Source organism: Echinops telfairi, unplaced genomic scaffold, assembly GCF_000313985.2.
Source record: "Echinops telfairi isolate 266 unplaced genomic scaffold, ASM31398v2 ScPeMD7_70;HRSCAF=299, whole genome shotgun sequence".
NCBI lineage: Eukaryota > Metazoa > Chordata > Mammalia > Afrosoricida > Tenrecidae > Echinops > Echinops telfairi.
This window is the reverse complement of record NW_022103968.1, coordinates 25,346,028-25,362,350: the sequence shown is the minus strand read 5'-3', so window position 1 is coordinate 25,362,350 and position 16,323 is coordinate 25,346,028. Positions and strand designations below refer to the sequence as shown.

The following is a 16,323-nucleotide window of genomic DNA, read 5'->3' as shown; positions in this document are numbered from 1 at the left end:
GTTTTGGGGTACCCTTTCACCAGTTAAAGGGTACTTGAGTTGTCTCCAGGTTGGGCTGCATTGGATCAGGCTGCCGTGGCCACAGCTTTGCATGTAGGTCATCGTGTGGATATATGTGTTCGTGCTTCCTGCTTTGTTTTTCCCCTGAGTGAACCCCCAGGAGTGGAGTTGCAGGGTCAGGGGGTAGTTGTTTCTAGGAAAGTGCCAAAATATATTCTTCTCCTGGACCGCACTACTTTGAGTCCCACCAGCAATGCTGGAGGGCTGAGAACATGGGTCCCTTTGGGTGTTCCAGTGGCAGGCGCTTGTGGAGTGTGCGGGGGTGGGGGTGGGGGCACGAGACCGGAATAATGCCCGTGCCCCGCGGGGCTCCTCGTGAGCTGCGTTTAGGCGACCTGTGGATGTCTTTGATGTATGGGTTTCACATTTTATTCGTCCTGTGTATTCTGTCCTTGTCAAAATATAACTTTATCCACATGCATTTCGTCGTTGTAGGGAATCTATGCAGCCAAGCCCCCTGGTTGAGGTTCTGCACCTCCAGTTCAGGGGCGTGATGTCATTCTTCAGGGGTGCAACTACTCTCCCCCTCCTGTTCTGAGTCCCCCCTTCATTAACATCAATGCAGCACTCCCCACGGCATTACTGGCTGTATTTGAATGTGTGTCATAAATCATTGCCCAAGCCCGTAATTATGCTCGATAGGCATGACCCAGGCGGGAAGTAGGCTGCTGTAAATTGGGCTCCTCCATTCCCCTCCTGCTGGCTGTGTGACCTTGAGCACGTCACTTCATCCTGGAGCCAGGTGGCTCAGATTCCTCCTGGGCGAACTGGACCGAGCATTTTTCCCCTCTCTGCAAAGATAAAATCTGAAAGCGTGTGCAAAACAGTTCCGAGCCTGGCAGGTGGGAGCGTGTGAGGCACACAGAGTTACAGTGATGCATTCAATGGTGCACGCGTGCTGGGTGTGGTTAGTGTGTTCCGTTCTGTGCATCCATAGGTGTACCTGCATCCCCAGGTATGCGTGCTGCATGGGTGTGATTCTTTGGGTCTGGCCCACGTGATTACCTTTCTGGGCTCACAGGTGTGTGTCACCATGCATATGTCTTTGCAAGACCATAAGTCTGGGTGCATCTTGTCCCTCCAGGGGCCAGAGGCCATAGCTCTGCCCCCCTTCTCCATCTTCTCTGCTACCAGCCAGGGTGACTGGACCTGTACCACCCGTTTTCCCCCACCCACCAACTAACCCTCGAATTGGCAGAGGATCTGCACTTCTGGGAAGGGCCGGGCTCAGAGCTTAGGCCCGGGTGTGTGGCCCTTCTGGGGCTGTATTGGTCCAGAGGCCCCGTGGGCCTTTGCTGAGGGCTCCCTTAGCCTAATGGGGACTCCAGTGGAAGAGGCCTTGCCGTGGGTCCTTGGATTCTGGGTGGGTGCTGCAGAAGCGGGTCCCTAGAAGAGGGGCTGCCATCAGCTGCCAGGGCCTGCAGGTGTGTAAAAATCTGCTTCATCAAAGTGTAATAGATGGACCCTAGAGTGCATGTATTTAAAGTGTAGAATTTGATGAGTTTTGTCACCGTGCAGATTCCCAGGAAACCACCACGATAATCACCAAGGTCACGAACATTCCCTCCTGTCCCTTTGTAATTCCTCCTCCTCTGAGCCACCCCTCCCCCCCACCCCAGCTTCAGACAACTACCTACCTGTTTTTTATCACTACAGCTTAGTGTGCAACTTCCAGGATTTGAGACAATGGGGACAGGGTGGCAAGGCGAGGAAGGGGCTTTGGAGAGAATAGCGAGCTGGTCCCCAGGTTCTTATTCCCCCTCTCCCTTCTTTCCCTCGGCACAGTTACGTTGGAACTCCCCCTTGTTAGGCGCATGCTGAGTAGGAGTCCACTGTATCCCTGACCCCTTCTTGGGCATCCATCCATCCATCCAGCAGGTATCTTTTCTTTGTGCTTTCCTTTCTACCCCTGGGTATATCTGACCATGGAATCCGGCTTCTCCCCAAGCAGCTGTTTTGGGGAAAGCCCAAGTCAAACTGTCCGAACCGGGTGCCTTTTCTAGACATGGCTCCCATAGCCAAGTGCCCTTTGCCCCAAAGGTCCCCCTCCCTGGAGTGACCTCCACTGCCCGTGGCCCATCTGCTCCTTCCAGGCTGGGTGTCTTCTGAGCAAGGCGCTTGGGTGCTGGACACGGTGCTGGCAGTTCCAGCCTGGCTCTCTTGGTGGGACCAGGGTGGGCAGCTTGTCATGCCACATCCACCCAGTGGCCCCGCTGCTCCAGAGAGGCCTGGATGTCTTCAGGCAGGTGTCCTGCTGGCCCTGGGCTGTGGAGAGGGGTCTGGAACCCTCCTGGGAAGGAGGAAGCCAGCATGCAAAATAATGCAAAGGAATGCAAACCCAGCCTGGACTGTGCTCTGGGCGGGGCCCATTCCTAGGCTCCTCCCTCCCTTCTCTTCCCCATCTTCTTCCCAGAAACTACCGCGCCCCACTTGCTCGCTTGCTCACTTGCTCGCTCAGGGAGTTGAAGGCCTCTGGGCAGGCCCGTCTACCAAACAGCAGGAGTCCATCCCTGCCCTGCAGGGACCAAAGTTGAGACATCCCAGACACTGCCTGCCACCTTCTGAGGTTTTGTACCCCCTCCCTTCCCCACCCGTGTCCTGCCAGCTCATCCATGGTCTCTCTTCCCTCAAAGTGGCAGGATGGTTGGGGGCTTCCTTTCCCAGCAGACCCGGGGGAAGAAGCAAACAACCCCCCACCTGGACCCTCAGCTCCCCCGAGACGGTTTGAATGATGCCAGTTGGGCTGACACACAAGAGAGTGACAGGTTAGAGGTCTCCCATTGTCCCAGAGGGGAAATGACATTCCCAAGGTCACACAGCCAGTCGGGGACAGAAGCAGGGCCAATGTTCTGGCTGCCAAGTGCCTGCATCTGTAAGGCACCTTCTCCTGCACCCAGACCTGCTTGCTATCCCGCTTTGGGATGAGGCAGAGATGTCGGGGTGGGGGGTCCCGGGGTATTGCACTTGGCTGCCAACCCAGAGACCGAGAGAGACCTGGTGATCGCTTTCCTAAAAAAAAAAAATCAGCCATTGGAATCCCTCTGAGGACAGTCATGAGTTCGAACTGACTGCACGCCAGCGGGCAGAGCTGTCTGCCGAGAGAGCGCCGTGTCTCTCTGGCCAGGAGTCCTTGAAGAGAGAGCAGAGGAGCCAGGTAGGAAGACAGAGTGAAGCCAGCCCACCTGTGTCCAAGCGGGTGCGGGCACGGGCAGTGTGGGGCAGGGAGGAAGCCTGGCAGTGGAGGAGGGAGGGCGTGATCCTGGGCTTGAAACTGCTGCCCCCTCCTGCCCCCCACCAACGTCCTGGTCTCCAAGGTCACGTGTCCAGTGCAGGGCAGCCTTGCTCATCCTCCTCCAGGAAGCTTTCCAGAGGAGCCGGCTGGTGATAGTCCCCTTGGCGCTTGTCACTGTCGGCCTCTTCTTTCAAACTGTCTTTTACTGAGTTTGGGGGGCGGGGGGCACTTGAGGTTCCCACACAACTACAGCTACATTGCTACAGCGCCGCTGGGCGCCGTGGGCGACGTGCAACATGTGCTTGCGATGGCTCCCGACATGCAACATGTGCTTGCGATGGCTCCCGTTCCACCGCGGTGGTTATGCTCTTTTGAAATCACTGCCTGCCTTTGCGAAGGGCGATGCCCCGGGCCTGTCTGTCTTCCTGGACTGTTGGCATCTTGAGAACAGGCTCCTATGTGTTCCGTGCCCGCATCGCCGGCGCCGAGGAGAGGCCGGGTACTCAGCAGTTATGCAGTACATACGGGTCGAGTCAAACCAGTGAATAACGAAGGGAGAGTAGGCGCGAGTGCCGGCGAAGGGTGGTGGGCAGTGGTGGAAAGGGTGATGCATTAATTAGGCTGGTGGAGGGTGGCTGCTGGCGAAAGATCATGGTAGAAGGTGGCACCACGGTGGGTGGTGGTGACTGATGGGTCATGATAGATGGTGGCAGTGGGTGACAGGTGATGACAGACGGAGGTTCTGGGAGGAGGTAGGCTAAAAAACAGAACAAACACATCTCTACATATGTTGACATTCAGCGCTGTCAGAGGCTCCAATAAAATGAAATAACAATAAAGCAAAACTAACCTCACTGCCGGCGAGTCAATTCTGATGCATGACAAAGTGGATGAAGTGTTGGGTTGTGAGCGGCAGGGTCAACGGTTTGAACCCACCAGTCGCTGCAAGGGAGAGAGATGAGGCTGTTGGCTTCCACAAAGCTGTACAGCCCAGGGAACCCGAAGGGACAGTGCACTCCATCCTGCAGAGCCTCTGAGTGTGGCAGGTCACGATGGCAATAAATGAAGATGTTGGGTGGTGATGGGTACAGAGCTGAGCATTCAATCGCTAGGAGTCTATACCGATTGCGGTGACCCTATGAGACAGGTTAGAATGACCCCCTTTGAGTTTCTGAGACCCCCGAGGCTGGTGGTTTTGCAGATTTCAGGCTAGCATGTAACCGCCGTGCCACCTGGGCTCCTGTGACAGGTGCACATGGTAGAGCATGATAAGTGGTGGGGCATAGCCTGGTCTGCTAGCAGAAGGGCAGTGGTACAAGGTGGCAGAGGTCCTGAGGGCACTGATGGTCCTGTGAGAGCAGTGGGGCAGCTTTGGTTTATGCCTTTGCCCTCTGCCCTTCCTCAGGGGACCCGGGCCCGGCTCTCAGAAAGACCCAGTTCTCTGACCCATGCGGCTTTTTCCTTTGCAGACCCTATCGGGGGCCCTTTCCCCGTCACCTCCCACCGATGCCACCACAAGCAGAAGCACTGCGTGCCGGCGCTGTCCAGCGGGGGGCTCCCGACCACCCCACTGCTCTTCCACCCCCACACCAAGGGCTCGCAGATCCTCATGGACCTCAGCCACAAGGCCGTCAAGAGGCAGGCCAGCTTCTGCAATGCCATCACCTTCAGTAACCGCCCTGTCCTCATCTATGAGCAAGTCCGGCTGAAGGTGGGGCTCCTCCCTGCTGCCCCTCGCTGCCTCCCCACTGGGCCTCTCAGCCTCTCCCTCGCAGCCACTGGCAGCCCTGGGCCCGGCCGGTGCCCTCCTCTCCCCAGCCCCACCCCCTTCTTTTTCTTTCCCGTTTCTTACCTCTTTCTTCTCCTTTCTCAACCTTCCCAACGAGGACCTCGGGGAGTAGAGTGGCCGTGGGACCCACTGGCTCGAGCCAGCCTGCTGGGAAGTCTCCCTGGGGGGTGCAGAGGCTGGGCGCGGGGCGTCTGAGCCAGCCTTCTGTCCGCCCAGATCCTCAAGAAGCAGTGCTGCTGGAGCGGGGCCCTGCGCCTGGGCTTCACCAGCAAGGACCCGTCCCGCATCCACCCGGACTCGCTGCCCAAGTATGCCTGCCCAGACCTGGTGTCCCAGAGCGGCTTCTGGGCCAAGGCGCTGCCCGAGGAGTTTGCCAACGAAGGCAACATCATTGCCTTCTGGGTGGACAAGAAGGGCCGTGTCTTCTACCGCATCAATGACTCCGCTGGCATGCTGTTCTTCAGCGGGGTCCGCACAGCCGACCCGCTCTGGGCCCTGGTGGATGTCTACGGCCTCACGCGGGGCGTCCAGCTGCTCGGTGAGTGCCACCCCTCCGCTGCCATGCTCGGTTCCGTCAGGTGTGGGCGGTAGGGGGAGTTTGGGGTGGGGGGCAGCAGCCACATGGGCACTAAGGCCTTTGTGTGCACTGCTGCGGGGCGGGGTGGGGGGGGCACCCATCCCCAAGCTCACAGCTCTGACTCGTCGTGTCCCCTTGAGACTGTGCCGTGCCATGTACAACCCCCACGGCCGTAATAGGCAGCCTCGAGGACCGCCCCTCAGGAGGTGAAGAATGCTTTCCATCATACTTCAGTGCCTGCTTTCATAGCAGCCTGGTGCCACTGCAGGGGGAGACACAGTGCGGGGAGCCCCCACCCTGGTGCTTTTTGTAGGGATGTGGGGTGCAGGGGATGGGAGGGAGAGCAGAAATCAGTGGGGCTGGGTGGGTGAAGGGGCTTCAGAACCTGGGGGCTGCGCCTCAGTTCCCAGCATAAGGCTGTTCGTTGCAGGGAAGTGAGAGGGCCCTCGGGTGGGGAGGGGGAGCGAGATGAGGAGCAGGAGAAGGCACCAGGCTTCTCCATGGGCGGGGGGAGGGGGCAGGAAGGGGAGATGGCATGCATGAGACCTTAACATGCCAGGGCTGGCAGAGGGGCTGGAATTGCTGGGGGACACACAGGGAGTTGGTGGCTAAGTTAGGACTAGCACGTGGGTCCCTTGACTTCCAGCCCAAGGTCCTTCTCGCCTGGTGCCCTTGTGCATGTGAGCAAGTGTGCGTGCATGTGTGTGTGTGAGAGAGTGTCTGTGCACGCGCGCGCACACCCACAGACTCTGGGTTTACACCGACCCCTTGGTAAATGGGTCATGCCGAGGCCCAGCTGCCCGAGCCTCAGCTTCTTCATCTGTAAAGTGGGTTGTTGAGAAGATTGAATGTGGTGAGTAAAGTGCCCAGCTGAGCCCCGGGTACCAAGCAGATGCTCAACCAACACACATCCTTCCCACTGCCCATCCCTGCCCCTCTCCGGGCCATGGAGGCGGCTAAAACCCACTTTCTCTTTAGATCCCAGATGCAGTGAAGCTCTTCGGTCCACAGTTCCTTTATTTATTTATTTTTTTGAGCACTTTTATTGGGGGCTCATATAGCTCATCACAATCCATACTTCCATTGTGTCAAGCACATTTGTACATTTGTTGCCATCATCATTCTCAAAACATTTGCTTTCTACTTGAACCCTCGGTATCAGCTCCTCATTTTTTCTCCTCCCTCATGAACCCTTGATAATTTATAAATTATTATTATTTTTTTCATGTCTTACACTGACCGATGCCTCCCTTCACCTACTTTTTTGTTGCCGGTCCCCCTGGGAGGGGATTATATGTAGATCATTGTGATCGGTTCCTCCTTTCTCCCCCCACCTTCCCTTTCCCCTCCTGGTATGGCTACTCTCATGATTGGTCCCGAGGGGTTCATCTGTTCTGGGTTCCCTGTGGCTCCAGCTCTGTGTGAGGGAGCCCTTTTTTATCCCTGTAGTGGTCACCAGTTGGGCTGCTAACCTCAAGGCCAGTGGTTCTAAACCACCAGCGAGTCTGTAGCAGAAGAAAGACGGGGTTTTCTACTCCCGTACAGATGAACAGTCTCGGACACTCAACAGGGCAGGTCTGCCCTGTCCTACTGGGCTGCTCTGCGTCGGAATCCAGTCGACTGCAGTGAGTGGCTATTTGAGTCCTTTTCCGCAGCATTTCTCTGGTGCCTTCCAAACACCAGGAAACTGTTTTCTTGACCCAATAGTTTGGGGAGCGAAGCATTTCTATATCCATACCACTATGGCAGGAGTCCCGGGCTAGCCTGTGACCCATTCTCAGCTCCTGAAGAAGGCAGACCAGCTGAGGCATGAAGTGGGGGCTCCTGCAGGACCTCTACCTGTCAGAGGTTTAAAGGGTTGTGCACCTGGGCTACACGGACTATCTGTGGGGTTTCTGGCTCCTCAACGGTCAGATGGAGGGGATGCTTAACCCGCAGGGTCCTTGTGAGGGGTCCTATGAAACAGTTGACACCCAGGAAGCCAATGGCGGTCAGCCCCCTCCCCTCCTCCAGAAAGCGGCCAAGCTTCCTCTCAAGTTCCGCCCACACCTCCTCCTGCCCAGGGTCCCTCAGCGCTTGACATTTGAATGGACGCTTGAGTCGGCCTCTCCAGACTGGAGTTGGAGCCCCCTCCCGCATGGCCGCCTCTGTCTGAGCCTTGAGTTTCTCGTCTGCGACCCGGCTGTGAGGAGGACGTCACAGCCAGTGGGGTTGAAGAAAGCAAAGGCCATGCATGTGCTTGCTCTTCCCTAAACCAGGAGTGCCCTTCTCCACGGTCCCCATTGCTGGCTCTCAGACCATACTCAAAAGCCACCTCCTCCCTGAAGCCTTCCTGGCAGCACCCTGTTCTCTGTCGTTGGGGCCCAGTGCATGGCACGGGCACTCTCTCAACGCCAAGGGATTGGCTGCACTGTCCAAGGCTGGCCTGTGGAGGAGCCTCGGTGGCATCTTGGGGTGGAGAGGAGGGCAGTATCGGGATGCATGACCTGGTGCAGGAAGGAAAGTGTGAGTGGGCAGGGCCTGGAGGTAGACCCTGTCCCGCCCCCAGGCTGCCCCAGGCTCCCTGGGAAAGTGGGGACCCGGAGGCCGACACCACCAGTGTCACTCAGGAGAAGGCTGAATTGCTGAAGGGCCAGGATTCTGCCACGCACCGGGGATGGTTTCCATCCAGTTTCTACCATTTCACCTTCCGGCCGCCTGCCCTGGGCGGAGCGAGTTTTATCCCCATTTGGCAAGGAGAAAGCTGAGGCCCATGGCCTACCTGGCTTGCCCTTGTCGGTCTGTGGTGGAACGGGGACTCACAGGGCCACAGCAGTGCTTTTCCTGTAGCCGTGCTGGCATCCAGAGAGTCAGGCAGCCAGCAAGCCTTCTCAGACGAGGGCCTCCACTGAGCCCACACACCTTAGGAGGGGGGGTCTGGGGGGGAAGGGGGGATGAAGGGGATTGTTCTAGGTGAGAGGAGGCTTCTGATCCTCAGGGGACTGCAGGGTCCCCTGAAGGGGGCGTCCGGAGCCCAGGAGCCTGCCCTGGCCTGGCTCCAGTTCCCTGTCTGACTATAAATGGATTTTCCTACAGTATTTTCAGTTGCATTTGGATTTCCCAGCAGGCTCTTCTTTGGACACCCAGTAAAGCCACGAGCTGGCAGATTCCTGTCTCAGCTGTAAATCACCATAATCCCTGGGCATTTCTAAACACCGATGATGGTCCCTCAATTCAATTAGCAGATTAAAAGACCTCTTCATTTTGGTCTTCCTAAATTGATTTTTAAACGGGGAAAAAAAAAAAAAGAAGAAGAAGAAAGTCCAACCAAGCTATCTTCTGAGGTGGGCTCCTTCTCTTCCCCTGCCCCTCTGGTGTCCTTCCAACTGCCTTATGAGCCTCTGGGTCAGTTTCCTCTTCCCTCTGACCCCCTCCCCTCCCCTCCCCTGCCCTCTCCCCCTCCTTGCCCTCCTTGCCCACTGTCTCTCACCTGGAGACAACAAACTCTCTCTGGCCCTCTCTCTCCACCTTCCCCATTCATTTTCTCCCCACGGCTCAGGGGGTGGTGTGTTTGTGTGTGGGTGTCTCATTTCTCTTCCTGAAGAGACTGGCTGGCTGTCATGGTGTCCCTGAGGCTAAGCCAGTCTTTCCTAGGATGATCGTCCCCCATACCCATGGTCTGATCTTTAGGGGTTCCCGGCTGACCCTGACCCCCTGCCCTCCTGCCTGTGCCTGGAACCTTGGCCAATGGCCTCCACATCCCACCTAGTCTGTTAGCCAGACCAGAGGCATCCTGAGGCAAACACCAGGCCAGACAGGAGAGGCCGGTGGCTGTATCTGTCCTTAGCAGGCACCTCTAAAGCAAGTGCCCCACACCCTGATGGGACTTCATGGTCCCAGCAGGCCAGCTTCAGGCCTCCAGGCTCCCCGTGGGCCTGACATGCAGGAGTTCACAGATTGCCCGCTGTCCCCGAGCACCCTGGCCCACGCCTGGGCTGCTCTCCCCAAGAATAACAGCTTCCTACCTCCAGGAAGAAGGACTTGCCAGCAACTAAATAAACACAAGTTTTATGGGGTGATTAATACGTGGAAAGATAAGCTCCTATCCCAGTTTTAAGGTCTCCCGGCTCCTCTTAGACATGTTGGCTCAGAAAGAGCAGCTGTGGGTCCTGGCAGCAGGCTGGTGAGCCAGACTCCACTTCAGAGACCATCCCCCTACCCCCTGCCCGAGCATCTCTCTGTGCCCACTAGGGCTGCAGGGTCTGGGGTTCAGGGAAGCATGGGAGCCCAGTCCCGTCTCTCTAAGGAGTGCTTTCCTTTGGGGACCGTTTTTTGTGCTTGTTGGGTTGGCCCCTTTCTTTTTTTGCATTTGGGGGGTTGTTGAGGCTTGATTTTGGGGTTGCTTTTGGGGGGCATCCAGGAGGACTTCTCAGAGATGGATTTCAGGTCAGGCACCAAGGGGGGTTAAAGAGCATGTATTGGTTGGGGAGGAGCCTTTGAGACCAGACAGGAGGGGATCTAGATGCCTATGCAGGCCCAGAGGTGAGAAGTCCCAGTGAGAAAGGGAGCCGTGGTGGGAAAATGGCTCAATGCTCAACTGCTAATGGAAAGATCCACAGTTCAAACCCACTAGCCGCTCCGTAGGAGAAAAGACCTGGCAATCGGCTCCCACCAATACGACAGCTTAGACAAAGCCCCATGGGTGGTTCTCCCCTGTCCCGGAATCAGGCTCGATGAGTCGGAATTCCTTGATGGCACCTAACTACAGTGACAACGCCACTTTGGGGAGGTGAAGGGAAGGAGGGGAGAGGATGAGTGGAAGGAGGTAGGTACCCTGTGAGGAGGGAGTGTGTGCACACAGCTAGGGGAAGGGGTTGGCGACCATGGGAGTAGACAGCTGCTGTGTGGTCAAGCTCTCCAGTAAGAGCGGTCATGGGTGACAGAAGTGTGAGGCCCAGAGAAGTGCTTAAATCATCTCGGCTGGTCAGAAGCCAGGCCAGGCCTGGAACCCAGGTCTCCAGGCCTAAAGTCGGCCGGGGGAGACCTGTTGACAGATCAGAAGGGCAGTGGCTGAGCCCAGACGTGTGTTAGGAGGGTATGAGGGAGGTATCCTCCAAGGGGCCGTGGCAGTCTGCTCTGCTCCTGGTCTTGCTAGAAGACTCCACTCTCTGGTCCAGGAGAGAGATGTACAGAGACTCTCAGGGTAGCTTCCCTGGGGTGTCAGGCCATTCCTGCTGCCCCACTGTGAGGGACCCAGGCCTACCGGTGGATAAGGCCCCTGCATCTGGTCCCCTGTGCAGGGCGGTCTCCAATATAATGGCATCAACAGTGGCAGTGGGCCTGCCCAAGGACCACACGGCTATCGGAGGCTTCCGATTCCCAGGCTAAACCAATGTTTACTCTCAGCCGTGGCTGCCAGGGGCCGAGAGGCAAATATTAGTTTAAGGAGGCCTGAGCCAAGCTCTTGAGATGGGGAAAGAGTTGAAGATGCCGATCGTGACTTCTTCTCCTCGGACGCAATTTTCATCTCCAGTTCACTTTGTAAAAAGAAGAAAACCCTGACCACTGACTCCTCAGTTTCAGAGGTCCTTCCGGGCACTCCATGTCTGCGGATCCCAAATTCTGTCACTATGACCAAGCGTCGAGCCTTCCCTGCCCTGCTAACTTGGCTGACCCGCTCCCTCCTCAGTGCCCAGGCACGTGGCGCTTTGAGTGGCAGGAGCCTCGTGCACTGTGTCCCTCTGGGAGAAAACAGCCGAAGCCTTCCACGTGCACACGATCATCATCGTTAGTTCCTGTTGCTCGTCTAGTCCTCACGCCCACTCTCAGCGTGCCTGGTAGGTGCAGGCTCTGATCCAGGACTTCCATGCACTTGATTTCATTGTATCCTCTCATCAGCCCTCAAGAAGGTGGTAGGTAGTATTATACCCATTTTGTAGACCAGGAAATGGAGGCTCAGAGAAACTCAATCGCTGGCTCAAGGTCACGTGACCAGTAGTTGCTGGAGCTGAAAGTTGAACCTGGGACCTTGGATATTACCTCTCAGTTCCTTTAGATATGAGTCTATCTGATCTCTCTGTCAAGTCTGGATGCATGCCATCTTTCTATGACCCCCGAGGAATGCTCCCCAGAACTCAAGGCCCCGAGGATCAGCCTGCCTGCTGGGTGATATGTGAAGAAGGGTGACAGGATGCCGGGAGCCTGCAGTATTATTTTGGAGAAGACCAGGGGGGTGCCCAGGGTCCCAATTTGGTAACCAGATAGGTCTGCCTGCCACATAGCTCCCTGCAGGCTCCTGGGGGCAGTGATGGGTCCTATTGTTCACGGTACCCTTGAACTTCCAGCCAGAATGGGCATATACAATTGAAAGAGCCAATGCTGGCATGGTTTTCATTCACAAAAAATGGTGGCTTCTTAATGGTTCTGCCTCGTATCCCTTTCTGGGGGCCTAGGGACAGTGTATCTGTGGAGGAGAGGAATTGGGTCTCAGAGTTGGGGACTAAGCCCTTGTGTCAGGAGCAGGAGACCTGACTGCATCAGGGCTTGGCTTGGCCACGCACTAGCTTCAGGCAGGTTCCGCAGCTTCTCTGTGCTACCCCCTCTCTGTGGGGAGAGCCCCACCTTCCTCACAGGGAGTTTGTGAGGCTCGCCGGTCTGTGAAGAAGTGTGTGTACAAATGCAAACATGTTCAGGTTGAAAAGTATACCTAACTTTAAAACATTAGGGTTTAAAGTATACCAAAGAGACACCCCGCCCATTCCCAGCCCTATCATTGGAATCGGGTCTTGGGACCTGGTCCGTGGGTCTCCGACTGGCTTCCTTGAAGCCTGGAGATTCCACAGCAGTCTCTGCAAGGCCACTGACAGGTGCCGAGCGAGGGCACAGGGGCACTGTGCCCGCATCCTAGACTTCAGGAGCGTTGGATTCCACTGGGCACAAGGAGTCTATCTCTCTCTGTATGTGTGCGTGGGTGTGTATAGTAGCCCTGGGGGCACTGTAGGATGGGCAGTGGGCTGCTAAGCACAAGGCTGGTGGTTCAAACCCACGAGCATTTCTGTGAGGGAAAGATGAGGCTGCTTGCTCCTGTGACGATTTAGTCTTGGAAACCGTAAGGAGCAGTTCTACTCTGTCCTACAGAGCTGCTATGAGTCAGAACTCATTAGATAACATTGGGATTTGGACACACACACACACGCAGTGGGGGGGTTGCTTCATGGAAAAACGGAATGAAAAGATAACGGTATTTTTCCACTAACTTTATAAAACCCCTCAAATGTGTGTGTACAGGTGGTTTTGAGAACCACCCACACCCACTGATTGTCCGAATCTGCGTGAGTCTGTGGTCTTGGAAAATATGCTTGTTGGTCTCAGCTTTCCTGTGGTGGGGTCTGCAGAGAGCCGGTGGAGGCAGGGGTGGGTTTCAGGGGACTGCCCAGCCACTCAAAGGTGATTCTGACTCACAGTAACCCTTGGACAGAATGGAACTGCCCCTCTGGGTTTCCAAGACTACCTTGACACCTGTCTCCTGAGGAGCAACTAGGGGTTTCGAACTACTGACCTTGTGGTTAGCAACCCAACCCGTACTCCACAACACCGGGAGTAGCCAACCCCCTTGCCTGCAGGCCATGCACCCCACCTCGCTGGCTCCTCCCCCTGCCCTGTGCCAGCTCTCAGCCGGCAGGAGGATGTTTATGGAGACAGCGAATGAGCTGGCGGGCAGGTGAGGGCTGGTGGCAGAGAGCCGACAGGTGGCCCGGCGGCTGAAGGCTGACCCGCAGTTAAGATCACCCAGAGCTCCCAATGTGAGTTTAAACAAACATGACTTGAGGGCTGGGGGCGGGTCCTGCTAAAGAAACCAGTTGTGCTCCCGAGGGCCCCTCTGACAGTGCTCAGGCCTGCCTCTGCTACCACGGACTGGCAGGGCTGGGTGGTTCTGCTCAGTGCAGCCCCAGTGCCGGCCTCACACTGGCCTCCCTGCCAGGTCAGCCCTCCTGTCCTTTAGGGCCCAGGTTAAATACTAACCTGGATTTTAAGTCCTAAGGCTCCTAAGATGCCTTCCCTGGCCCATCCTGAGGCTGGAGGGCTGGGAATCTTTATCCTAAAGAAGATAAGACTCCGACCCCCCCACACACACACACAACATCCCCCCCCCCCCTCCGGGACGCAGGACACACTGTGGATCAAGACACAGAGAATTTTGCCTACAGTCAGAGCTCTTCAGAGACAGCAGATGGTTGCTGTCTTGGCAGGGGTGAGCGTCCTGGCCTGGAACATTCTAGCCAAGGCTGAGTGAGGGTTCAGTAGGGGCAGGCCAGCTTCCGAGTTTACCTCTAAGGTCTCATCAAACCTGAGATGTTAAGAATCTTGTACCCAATCTTCATTGGAATCCTTTCCCTCCTTTACACGAAGACCCTCCCACCAGCTGCTGACCCTGCATCCTTGCCTGGACTTGGGCTCCGGCTCCAGGTGTTTATAGAGCTCCCCCCAGGGGCCAGACCAGGTAGTAACTGCAGACTACTGACGTCCTTCCAGAGCAAATGGGCACCGGAGGGGCGCCAGCTTAGCAGAATTCTCTAGGCTATCTTGTACAACCCCTCCCCCTCCCATAAACATCTCCGATTTGGACAGCCACGTGTCCCCAGCCACCAGATTACATAACTTGTTGCTTCCAAATTGAGGGACCATCCCACTGCTTGGGGTCATGGGCTACCCATCTGGTTTGCCCCCAGCTGTCTAGCCCTGGAGTTGGTTCTGGGATGCCCCCTCTGAGCTTTGGGGGATGAACCCGTCCCTGACCTCCAACTGGGTGACACCTCACTCTGCCATGACCTTTGCTGTCCCTCCTGTGGAGGTCACTCTGGCCAGCTCCTCCAGCTCAGGTTTCATCTATTTTAGGTCCCCGGCCAAGCTGGGCCCAAGGATGGGAGGGCTATTTCAGCGCTGGCTGGCTGCTTGCAGCTGCTCCTGACCCCGAGGGGTGGAGGTGGTGGGAGAGAAGACAAACTTGTGCCGGATACTGGCCCCAGGGATTCCGTTTTTAGCGGTTTCCCAGCCTTTCCCCCCACCCCCAACTCCAGCAATGGTTCAAGCAAGACCAATGGGTTGTTTCTCACCCCCTTCTTGTCTCTCTCTCTGTGCCCCAATGTGCTTCCTCCCCCCCTTCTGTCTCCACTTTTTAACCTCTCTCTCCTGGTCTTTGAAAAGAGATTTCATTCTATGGGTATTGACAGGGTGCGTGTCATGACCGGTGCACAGTCCCACATAAAAGTTCCAAGCATCAGTTGCCTGAGGATAGGTGTTCCTAAGGTTTTGGTTGACAAATTCGAAAATACGGTGCTCTGGGTCTGTCAGGTACCATAGAGGTGGCCAGGCTTCTTGCCCTATCTCTGACCCTGCAACCCTGTCGCAAGGCAGGCATTTCTGCTCCCTAGGTGAGGGGGTTGAGGCTGGAGGAAAGCTGTTAGCCCAAGAGCCATTTTCGTGCTAGACTGGAGAGTTAAACCCAGGCCTGTCTGAGCCCAAAGCCCACATGAACTTCCTCCTAGGCCACGTGACATCAGAGTCCAGTCGGTTCCGACTCTTGGCAGCAACATGCTCAACAGTACAAAATATGGCCTGCTCTGAGCCACGGGCACAATCGTCCCTTTGAGCCCCTTGTTGCAGACAATGCGTGTGTCCCAGCAGGGTCTTTCTCTTGTTGCCATTGGCCCGCTTACCAAGCTTGATGTCCTTCTCGGGGGACTGGTCCCTCCTGATGATAGATGTCCAAAATACTGAGATGAAGTCTCACCATTCTTTCTTCTAAGGAGCCTTCTGGCTGTACTTCCCAGACAGGTCTGTCTGTCTGTCTGCCAGTCTAAGGTACATTGAATGTGTTTCGCCAGCACCATACTTCAGACTAGACTTGTCTTCCGTCTTCTGTGTTTGTTGTCCAGTTTTCATATGCACACATGGCTTGGGTCAGTTACCAAAGTGACAGCTTTGCTCTTTAACACTTTAAAGAGGTCTTGTGCAGCGGATTTGACCAGCGCGATACGTCGTTGGGTTTCCTGATGGCTGCTTCCAAGGGAATGGCTTGTGGATCCCAGTAAAATGAAATCCTTGATAAGGTTAAACTTGTCCCTGTTTATCAGATGGATGGATGAGTGTTGTTGACTGGAAGGCACCCCCACGGGGCAGTTCTGCTCTTGTCTCATAGGGTCACTGCCTCTATCAGGGAGGTGGTGGCCACATGACACTCAGGGCTCACCTGTAGTAGTGCACCTGAGTCTGTGCATTGGCTGAAGAGGTGGGAAGGCGGGTGGGGAGTCTAAGGCTTCGCAGAGGAGAGCTGGTTAAGAGGCAGAGCTCCACAGACAGTTAAAAACAAACCCTTCACTGGTTAGAATCCGACTCATCACAATTCTAAAAGACAGAGTATGCCAGTGTGGAGTAGGGAACCAGTGGAGAGGTCTGAGGGGCCGGCCCCAATCTCAACCACTACATAGACACCTGCCCCTCTCCCCAGAAGAATTTATTTCAAAGGATGGCATTGAATCTGCAGCTCTGGGAGAGGGACATATTTGATTGGAGCACACGGGAACAGATGAAGGGGGAGGAGGAGAGAGTGGAGCACACCCTGGCCCACCAGGCCTTGAGGACGATGTTCCCAATTAGAGCAGCCAGTCCACAGAGAGGACCACATGG

The 16,323-nt window shown here is 56.0% G+C and overlaps 1 protein-coding gene across 2 annotated transcripts in view; it reads left to right on the top strand.

The window, feature by feature from the left end:
• Positions 1-16,323, top strand: part of NEURL1 (neuralized E3 ubiquitin protein ligase 1) — a 37,562-nt gene that overhangs the window by 13,105 nt on the left and 8,134 nt on the right. For both annotated transcript variants that reach the window (XM_030885989.2, XM_045291282.1), the window contains exons 2-3: positions 4,762-5,003; positions 5,298-5,619. In XM_030885989.2, coding sequence (XP_030741849.2) covers positions 4,762-5,003; positions 5,298-5,619 — 564 coding nt within the window. The remainder of the gene's footprint in view (positions 1-4,761; positions 5,004-5,297; positions 5,620-16,323) is intronic.